A 9,754-nucleotide genomic window follows, 5' to 3' on the forward strand; every position below is an offset into this window, starting at 1 on the left:
CGAAAGCAGCCGGGCTATGTGCGGCTGTGCCGGGCCAGCGCTAGTCAGGCCTCCCGCATCTCTTCCTTCGGCTCCCGCGAGCGAGCGTTCGCACAGCGGCCGAGGGAGCGTGCCAGAGCGGCTGCCTCATGCCCTGCAGTCGTTACTGCACACAGCTCCTCCAGGAGGATGTCTGAGTGTTCGGGACAGGAGCTGCGCCGGGTTCTGCTGGTGGCCTGGGGACACTTGGCTCTTCCCCGTCCCTGGCAGTGTTCAAGGCCAGGTTGGACACTGGGGCTTGGAGCAACCTGGGTTAATGGAAGGTGTCCCTGCCCGTGGCAGGGGGTTGGAGCTGAATGAGCTTTAAGGTCCCTTCAACCCTAAACCATTCTGTGATGAATGTGATTCTGCTGAGCTCAATAAAGAGCTTGAAGGACGAAGGCCTATGAGGTCTCTTACTGTCCCAGCTTTTCATTTATTGGGTGAAACAGATGTCTTACTCAAGCCTCCTAGTGCCTACCACAGCACTGCTTTACATACATCAGCTATAAGTGCCTGTCACTGGCCTTGCTTGGGGTGTCCCAGGCACAGCTGACTGCATGCTGGGACGGGCAGGGCAAGTACTGGCTCTCCCCAGAGCAAAGGCTCTTTGATAAGTACATGTGTGCCTGTCACACTGCATTCCTACTCTCCCCAGGTCTAAATCTGATTTACTGATGTGCCCTTTGTGCTGTTCTCCTAGCCAGTGTGAGAAAACAGCTTCCTGATGCACTGCCTGGCACAAGGGCTGATTACTGAAATGCAGAACTGGACAAGAGCTGTGAGCTCACTGGGAGTTTCCCTCCTTGGTCACTATGTTGAGGTGCTGGACTGTGGCTCTGGGGGGCACATTTGTGTGAGCACCTCTAGAAGTGCCTTAGACTTGAATTATTTCCTAGATGTAGGCTGTGTCCAGGTGAAGTCTTAAACCTACCTGGGATCAGGCAGTGTAATAAATTACTCTGTGAGGCTCCATTACCACTAGCAGCCAGTGCCAAATACCTCCCCAGAGGGAGGAGGAGGTGTGAAGCTCTTCTGATGTGAGTGCCAGGTTACCTTTGTGATGGCTCTTCAAGCTGCTAGGCCTGTGGTTCTGGGGTTTGTCTCCACTGCAGCGATGCTTGGGTAGGTCCAGCCATGTTCTGCTGCTGCTTGTTAAAGCAAGGTCATAAGTTCTGCATGTGGGGAAATAGCTTGAAGTTGCAATCTAGTAGAACAGCAAACTTGAACTCTATGCCACCTGGGTGTTTGTGGATTACTGAGCTTTTCCCAAGGGTGCCAACACAAAGCCAGGACTTCAGTCCTGCTTCCCTGCAACAGCAGTGTCTACTTTCTTCAAAAGGCACAGGATTATTGGGACTAAGTGACTTTCTACCCTGAGAAGAGTGGCTGTGCATCTTGAGTGTGAAGCTTGCTGTGGAAATGTGTCTGGGGCAAACTAAGTGCTGGCTAGATGAGATAGGGATGTTTTCTCAGAGAGTCTGAACACTGTTATTGGGAAGTAAATGCTTGGAGTGCTGAGGTGTTCTGTACCAAGCCTTGTCTCCACTCTCCAGCCCCACTATCCTGCCTCTTGTAGCTGTTGGATTCCTCCCAGGAGGCTGCTGTTAGGGCAGTGGGAAGGTATGTGTTTACCCTGAACATCAGCCAGGTCTTGATGAGCAGAGCTCATGAAGCAAATGAAATGACATTCCAACCTCTGCAGTGGAAGTGGGCAGCTGCTCAAGCTGCTTACTTGGTGAGTAGGACACTGCCTCTTCCAGAGGAGCAGACCCCAAGAAATAAGGGCCCTGACCAGTGACCATGTTGTGGGCTTTCAGTTACCAGTTTCTGAATAAAAGTGATGTATAAGGGTAAGAGGTGCAGTGATTCTGACTTGCCTTCCTCCCAGTTCTCATGTGATATCCTAGTACTGGAAAAGGACAGGGGGTTGATTTGTGCTGACTTGTCTCCTGAACTCATGGCTCATCGGGGAGGTGTCTGGATGAGAGATGGTACTGGGGAAAATCTCAGCTTCCATATTTTCCTGTATATGTACTGTCCTCACCTTGGGCTGAGGGGACTGGTGTTGTCACTGTCCTGCATATTGCTGTAGAGGTGATGATGTCAGATGGAGCATCTACAAAAAATGCTGTGGGAGATACAAGTCTGAGAATGCACCAAAGTCCTTAAATGACTTTTTGTGTGCTAACCCCTTCTTCCAGCAGCAAACACTGCTACTGGAACAGTAATTCACTGCTCTGGGTTGTGCTTCTACAACACTAGTTACAGGTTTGGGTAAAGGCATCTGAGATCCCACCAGATGCCCTATGGCATGGAGAGCAAAGTCCCAGTGCTGGTGAGTGCTGCTAAACACGTTGCAAGACGTGAGTGCAGAGGCTCTGTCAAGTGAGTTAGCAGATGTGTCTTGTAGAACGATGATCTCTAGAGTCACACCATGTATGTCTGGGCATTGGGAGCCTTGAGCCATTGCTGCTGTTAACTAGTCATTTCTGAGGGTTCCTTTGTGTTGGATGTAATGTCAACAATCTCCAGGCCTCTTCCAAGGGCTGGGCAGTGCTGAAGTGCTCTTCGTAGCTCTGCTCTCACCTGCCCCTGCACGGTGGCTGCAGGCCTGGCAGCGTGCAGAGGCAGCACACCCTACCTCCAGGACTCTGCCTGTCTGGAAGTATAAGATAAACTGGAACCAGTTTCTCTAGTTTAATTTGGAATCTGCATTTCTTGAGGAGTGCCTGACTTGAAGCCAGGGTGCCATCAGGACTTGTGCAGCTGCACTGGCAGGAGGCTGGCTCTGCTGTGAGGCAGGCAGGCTGTTCCTCTGTGCCTGTGACCAGCTCCTGGCTCAGCCTGGGTGGATTCTGCCTCTTTGCTTTGGTTTCCCTTCCCCATGGTGGCTATTTGGAGCTGTGACAAGTGAAGGTAGCTCCCATTTGCTGACCTGGTGTGGTGCTTGCTGTCCAGTGAGTGATCAAGTTGAAAATAGAGCACTTGAACCTGGCTTCCTCTATGCTCTAGTTGGAGAGGCTGCGCTGTGCCCTGTCTTGTGCAGGGCACTGTAGATGTGAGGCTGCTTCCACTGTGACTTCTGTTACTGCGCTGGGCTGGCTGGCATCACAAAGTACCACATTTTGGTCAATCTCTCCCTTGGGGAAGGCTCTGTCCCAGTCAGCCCAAGGGCTGTGTGATCACAGGGGAAACCTTCACCCTGAGGATGTGTCCTCCAAACTGAGTGCGCTGCACCCAGGGCTGGGTGCTCAGATCCAGCTCCCAGCGCTGCTGCTTGAGTCCGGTGCCAGAACGTGGAGGGCAGTAGAACAGGGGTTTAGAAACTCAGGATGAGGAGCCAGAGGGCAGTTAATTTATAACTGGAGTGCTTTGTGTGAGCTGGGAGCAAGCAGATGATGTGCTCATGCTGGCCCTGTGCTGAGCTTGGTGAACTTGCAGCTGCCTGCCTGCTCTTCTACTAGCCCTGAGGGGGCTGACCTCAAGTGGGAGAGCATGAGGGATGACTCTCTTACAGTGAGTGCTTTCCAAGAGCCAGCAAGCAGCTTAGTTCCTTGCTCATCTGCCAAGGCTGCCTGTAAGGTGATGGTGCTGCTCTGCACAAAGCTGACTACAGGTCCATTTTGTAAATGAGGTGGCTGGATTTCTGCTTGACAGGGGGGCTCAACTATAAGCCAGGTGTCTGGCTTCTGCTTCTGGGTAGGTCTTTGTGTGTCCTGCTACATCCGTGGAGATTGTTTCCTTTTGCAGAAGAGGAGGGAGAACCCAGTTACTTCTTGGGGTTTGAAGTAAACCCTGCTAGGCAGGAGAGGAGAGTACGAGTAGTAGTAGCAGGAGCTATCTGCAGCAGCCGTTTTGACTCTTCGTAAAGAGCACAGCCCAGGAAAGGTAAAGCATTGAAATCTGTCCCTGCTTTGGAAGTTCCTCTTCATATACTCCATTGCAGGTTTGTTTCCCTGTGAGCTGCCTGACTCCAGAGCTTCGCTGCCCAGTTCACCACTGCTTTCTTCTAGGGGAGGCTCTGTGGAAATGAAGTAGCTTGTTCTTCCTCCTGATTGAAGGAGAGGTGCTTCCCTTCTGCTCTGCTCAGAGTCTGGCATTGGATGAAATGTCTGGTAGCACTGGTGGAAAGCAGCTTGCTCACAATTTCAGTGCAGGTACCTAATGTGGAGGTCTCTGATCATTTTCAACCAGGAGCCATCCTGAAGTGGGAAATCTAATGCAGCCTGCTTGCTGTGTTGTAGGTCTCCTCTGAGGTTAATATTTTGTGAGCTGGGTGTTAGTGTTAAGCTTCACTGAGGTAACTTAACTGAACAAGCAGTACTGCTTCCTTGAAAGTGCCTGGTGTGCTGTGAAAATGGCCAGTGGCTGTTCCTTGCTGCCCTGCATGGTGGAACAGCTCAGAGGCTGCTTGCTGTATGGCTGAGCATTTCATTCCCATCCCTTCATGAATGCAGCTTCCCTCTAAAACCTCTCTCTGGTTTTGCATTTCAGGTTGTCTAATCTCCAGCACTAACCAGCAATACCGTTTGCAATGGAGGGCTCAGACAGGGGAGAAGGGGAAATGTTGCGCTATGAGGAAACAGAAGATGATAATGTCAGGTGAGTCCTGTCTCTCAATGTGGCACAGGCAGTACTGAGTAAGGCAGGAGACCTTCCAGGGTAAGGAGTGATCTTCTCGTCGGAAAAGGGGTGGGGGACTCCCAATAGCTGATTAATCAAATAAATATGTGCAGTAAATCTGCTTAATGAAAGTGTACTAGCAGGGATGGGAAGGAGCTGGCTAAAGCTGGCAGCAAGCAGTTATTTTTTAGTCTCTGCTATCAAACACGCACTTCAGAAATGCTCTGACCATTTGGCAGTTGTGTTTGTGCCTTCCTGGCCAAGGTGAGCTGGTTTTCTATGGCTTGCTGGGCAGACTCATGTGATAGCAGCTTCTTGTTTTGAAAGATGACCCTAGAGGTGAACTATGCTCCAGTGAGCTGCCTCTCTTGCCTCTGCAGAATACCCACTGGTATACACTTTTTCAGGGTGTTCTTGCCCTGTTTTGCCATTCAGCTCACATCTCTTCTCCAACAGTTGATACCCAAGTTAGAAAAGGTAGGGTCCTGTCTCTGTAGGCATCTGCTTTTACATAAGCCTTTCTTCTTCTCCAGAGTGACCATGAAGGGTACCATTAAGGCTCCTGTGCCCTTTAGCCTGCCCTGGTATTTGCTCCTCGTATGCTCAAGGCTTCCTTTTGAAGTATTAATGCTTCTCATTGATGGATGAGAAGCAAAAGTAAGGTGCAAGGGTCAGAGAATGCTTGGCAATTGCTGCATCGTCCTGGATGTGAGCCCCTGGTGAGGCCAGCCCTCCTGGAATGGCAAGTTTGGTTGGCACACAGGTGCCTGTGTCTGTGGAAGGAACCTCTGCTTCTGCCTGGTTCCAGGAATCCCAAGTTGTACCTTCTCCAAACTGGCAGGGAGTGGGGGGATCCCTCCAAACACAGCAGGAACCAACTCATTCCTGTGTAAGTGGGATGAAAGGAGCTCTCCCTGTTTGCCTGCAGTCCCACTGACCTTTCGGAGCTGCTGAAGGAGGGAACTAAGGAATCCCATGACCGTGCAGAGAACACCCAGTTTGTCAAAGACTTCCTGAAAGGGCGGATCAAGGAGGAGCTCTTCAAGGTGAGTGTTGCTCTGCTCTTGTGGCAGAGCAACTCTTTGACATGCCCAGTGACTGATGCAGACTTAGGCAGGGCCCTGCAGCCCTGTGTGCAGGGGGTGGCAAGTTTCTAGGTGGCATAGTCAAAACTATAGGAGGGCCCTTGTCCAGGACTTGTGCTTGGTCTATCCTATGTCTGGGATAGGGAGATGAGGAGCATGCTGGCCCAGCACAAGTTTGAATAGGTGGAAGTGCTGAGCTTCTGGCCATGCATCTGCTGGCCGCTAAGGGCAAGTGTGGCTGCAACACTTTATTCCATCCTCTGAAGACTAGGCTGTTTTCCATAGACTCCAGGTTGGATTGCTCTCTCTTCTGTACAAGAAGAGATGGTATTTTGGGTCTGATCCTGAAGGTCTTGGCATATACAGTAGACTCCTGTAGTGCAAGGCTCTTGGTGCTAGTTGTACCTTTTGTCCCTGTGCTTTGCTCTCAAGGTGACAGGAAGGCCCCCAGAGCACAGAGCTGGCAACACTAGGCTAATTCTTAGCTCATGCTCTGAAGGCATCGTTGTTATGAATGTAGCTAGAGAATCTCTCATCCTTCAAGTGATCTGTGCCTGGCACAGGCTCTCCAGGCTGGTTTTGTGTCAAGCCTGGGGCTTTCCTCCTTGTTTACCCCAGGTCAGTGCATGGGGGGCAGTCAGAAAGTGCAACGTGCTGACGTAGTGAATGGCTTCTCATACTGTGCTTTGTCTGTAGCTGGCCACTGTGGCACTCTACTTCACGTACTCTGCTCTAGAAGAGGAAATGGATCGCAACGAGGACAACCCGGTCTTTGCTCCTCTGTACTTCCCCCTAGAGCTTCACCGGAAAGAAGCGTTGATCAAAGACCTGAAATATTTCTATGGAGAAGACTGGAAAGAGAAGATCCAGTGTTCAGAGGCAACTCAGCAGTATGTGGACAGAATCCATCATGTGGGACAGAACGAGCCAGAGCTGCTAGTGGCTCATGCTTACACACGCTACATGGGGGACCTCTCAGGTGGCCAAGTGCTGAAGAAGGTAGCCCAGAGGGCCCTCAAGTTGCCCAGTACTGACGAAGGGATCCAGTTCTATGTGTTTGGCAACATCTCCAATGCGCAGCAGTTCAAGCAGCTCTACAGGGCAAGGATGAATGCTCTGGACTTGGACAAGAACACCAAGGAAAGGATCGTGGAAGAGGCCAACCGAGCCTTCAAATTTAACATGCAGGTATGAAATCCCTTGAGCCCCTGGGTGGGGGGGGGGGGCTGCTGGTTTTAGGTCCAGGCTGATTGAGTCAGCCTGCTCACCCAGGCAGTGGTTTGGGTCTGAGACCACCAGAGCCCCTCCTTCTTGGGAGGCTGGGGTTCTAATTTAAATAGCAATTCTGCTAGCTTCTGGAGATGTGGCTGGTGTTGGGCAGGAATTCCTGCCCATGCTCCAAAATCACCACTGAGCCTTTTATTAGGGCAGATTCCCCATAGGCTGTTGGCTCTGAAGCAGTGGGGAGAGCAGAGCTCTCTCTCTGAGACAGCCCCAAACAGTTTGAGCCTGTTTAAACACACTGGTTACAATTAAACTCCTGTCTCAAGTCTGACGCACTGTCCAGTGGACAGAAATATCTGTAGCCTCTTGTCCTCCCCATAGTAGTTGCCTTTCATAAACCCTGGCTGAGCTGCCACTTGCCCCAGGGGGATGAATATAGTCTTAGCTACTGGATGGAAGCTTTAATCTGTGCCTGTAGCAGGTCACTGTGGTCTGAGCTGGCCAGAAATGTGGCTCCTTTGTCAGGATCCTTAGGAAGCCCCTGGCAGCAGAGCTGGAGGGACTGCCTTACCCCTAAAAGACCAGGAGCAGTGCTCCCAGGGAGGCTCTGCAGCTGGGAGTGCATTGCATGTACTCCCACCCGCAGTAGGCTGGGCAGTAAGCAGTGGGCAATGTCATATCCATCTTGCTCCTGGGTCTGATGCTCCTGAAGGGGCTGTGCCCTCTCAGAGCTGTAGCACGTGCTAGGTGTCACCACAGGACTGCCTGCAAGGTGCTCCTAAGTGAGAAGCATGTGCTGCCTCTGGGGGAGAGGCAGGAGAGGGTCTTGCTTGTTCTCCAGGTCATTCTAGGGGGATGGGTGAAAGCTGTCTCCCTCTGCCCACTTCATGTATGTGCTGTGACCACTTGCAGGTATTTGAGGAACTGGACAAGATTGGCAAGTCACTGACAGAAGAAGCCCAAGATGGAGGCCTTCCCGTCCATGATGGAAAAGGAGACCTGCGCAAATGCCCTTACTATGCAGACAAGCTTGGTAGGTTGTGGGCAACGACAGAGCTGCCACGTATGTGGTGTGAGACCTACAGCACTAGCAGTGTGTTCTGTGTTCCAGCAGGTAAAGCAGGACCCAGCTGTCCCTTCCACGGTGCCATGGCCCTGGCCAAGCAGCCCCTGGTGCAGCTGATGCTGGCCGCCTGCGTCGCGGTGGTGGCAGGAGCTGCAGCCTGGTACATCATGTGATGGGAGCAGCGGCGCGTGGCTCCGGACGTGGCAAGGGGAGAGACGCGCCATGTCCGTTTTCCAGCCGTTCCCTTGCCACTGCTGTTGAGTTGACTGCATGGTGGAAGTAAGAAAATAAACAGGAATCCTGTGGGACTGTTAAAGACTCTTTGCACACCAATAATGCAAGCACTGTAATGTAATGTCTTAGCTGACTAGTGTACAGAACTGATGTGGTGTGAGGATTCCCCTGCAGCGCTGCCCTGCCCAGGCTGGGGCAGCTTTTAAAGCTGGAGCTGTCTTGTGCTGTACTGGCAAAGGCTTCACACACTTGGCTTTTCATCTCCTTCCTGGGAGCATCTGCTGGATGGAGTTTCCTGCTGTGGGCTGCAACCTTTGTCAGCCTTCTCAGGAAGAGCACTCAGTGTCCTACCCTGGGGGAAACTGAAGTGTCGATTCTGGGCCATTAGCTCAAATGCCTGTCCTATTTGGTTGTGTCACAGGAGTGCAGTTAACTGGAGTGAACTGTCATGGGAGGAAGGTCCATGGGGGGACAGGACCACTGAGGATGGGGGTGATGGATGTCTGTTGTGCTGCCGTGGGGTTAGGTTGTTGTTGTTTGGTTGTTTTGTTGTTTGTTTTTTGTTTGTTTTTTTTTTTTCCTGAAGCCTTGACTGGAATAAAAAGGTGCAATGCTGTAGCTGGGGTAAGTCCAAAGCACATCCCTGGGACAATGAGTGACTGCCATGAGGGGCAGGGCTGGGGTGTGATGTGGAAGGCTGGAAGGGCACCATTTCTGCACTGTTGTGCTCATCTCAGACTCCTGCAGATGCTCCTCCCTGCTGCCTCTCCTGGGGGAAAGGGGACCCCCTGCTCCCTGGGGAGGGAGTTCCTGCTCTGCTGGGGCCAGGAATCAGAGGCAGGGCAGAAAAGCCCTGGGTTGGGTGAGGGGATACCTCTCTACTTTCCTCTGTACCAGCCTCAGGGACTCTTTTCAGATGAGTGTCTGGGCACAAAGAGAGGGCAGAGCTGGGGTGGCCCCAACTGCAGCTGAGGGCTGTGACTCCCAGGGCCTCTGCTGCTGGGAGCTGCTCTTCTTCCAGTGCTTGGTACTGCTGTGCCCTGCCATTGCATGTTATCCCTCCTCATCCTTAGCTTCCCCTGGGGACAGATCTGCTGTGGATTTGGAGCAGGGGAGAAGAAAGATGTACACAGCAGTCGAGGGTCTGTTATTTATTTACATAAAAACACGAACTAGTGCCACAGTTCCACCTCTGAGCAAACGGCAGGCCCAGCTATGAATGCAGACCTATGGACTAAGACCCCTGCTTTGCTCCAGGGACTGTGTGTTCTGGCTGTGGGGCCTGGGATCCACAGAGAGGCTGAAAACACTCCGAGGTCCTCTTGCCCTCATCTGTCACAGTGCTGCAGGCAGCTCCTGTCATTGCCTGCTTGCCCCCTTCCTTCGGCCCCTACCAAGTGAGCTAAAACTAAACCCCTACACCCACACGCAATGAGGAACCCCAGCGGGTGCAGTGGTGGCAGTGGCAGGAGGGGTGGTGCAGGGTGTGTGCCCACAGCCT

At 52.2% G+C, this 9,754-nt stretch overlaps 1 protein-coding gene across 1 annotated transcript; it reads left to right on the forward strand.

Annotated features, from left to right (window-relative positions):
* Positions 1–4,555: 4,555 nt before the first annotated feature.
* HMOX2 (heme oxygenase (decycling) 2) lies at positions 4,556–8,331 on the forward strand. Its single transcript, XM_010017382.1, has 5 exons — positions 4,556–4,623; positions 5,573–5,690; positions 6,426–6,917; positions 7,866–7,986; positions 8,068–8,331. The coding sequence occupies exons 1-5, from the start codon at positions 4,556–4,558 to the stop codon at positions 8,190–8,192; spliced, it is 924 nt and encodes a 307-aa protein (XP_010015684.1). The 3' UTR covers positions 8,193–8,331.
* Positions 8,332–9,754: the final 1,423 nt, after the last annotated feature.

The sequence above is a fragment of the Nestor notabilis genome, unplaced genomic scaffold, assembly GCF_000696875.1.
Source record: "Nestor notabilis isolate BGI_N333 unplaced genomic scaffold, ASM69687v1 scaffold19886, whole genome shotgun sequence".
In the NCBI taxonomy this organism is placed as follows: domain Eukaryota; kingdom Metazoa; phylum Chordata; class Aves; order Psittaciformes; family Psittacidae; genus Nestor; species Nestor notabilis.

Excerpts from the sequence above, each read along its gene's own strand:
- HMOX2 (XM_010017382.1), top strand. The coding sequence starts at position 4,556 with ATGGAGGGCTCAGACAGGGGAGAAGGGGAAATGTTGCGCTATGAGGAA. Across the intron at positions 4,624-5,572 it reads ACAGAAGATGATAATGTCAG|TCCCACTGACCTTTCGGAGC; the intron begins GTGAGTCCTGTC and ends GTTTGCCTGCAG. Across the intron at positions 7,987-8,067 it reads TTACTATGCAGACAAGCTTG|GTAAAGCAGGACCCAGCTGT; the intron begins GTAGGTTGTGGG and ends GTGTTCCAGCAG.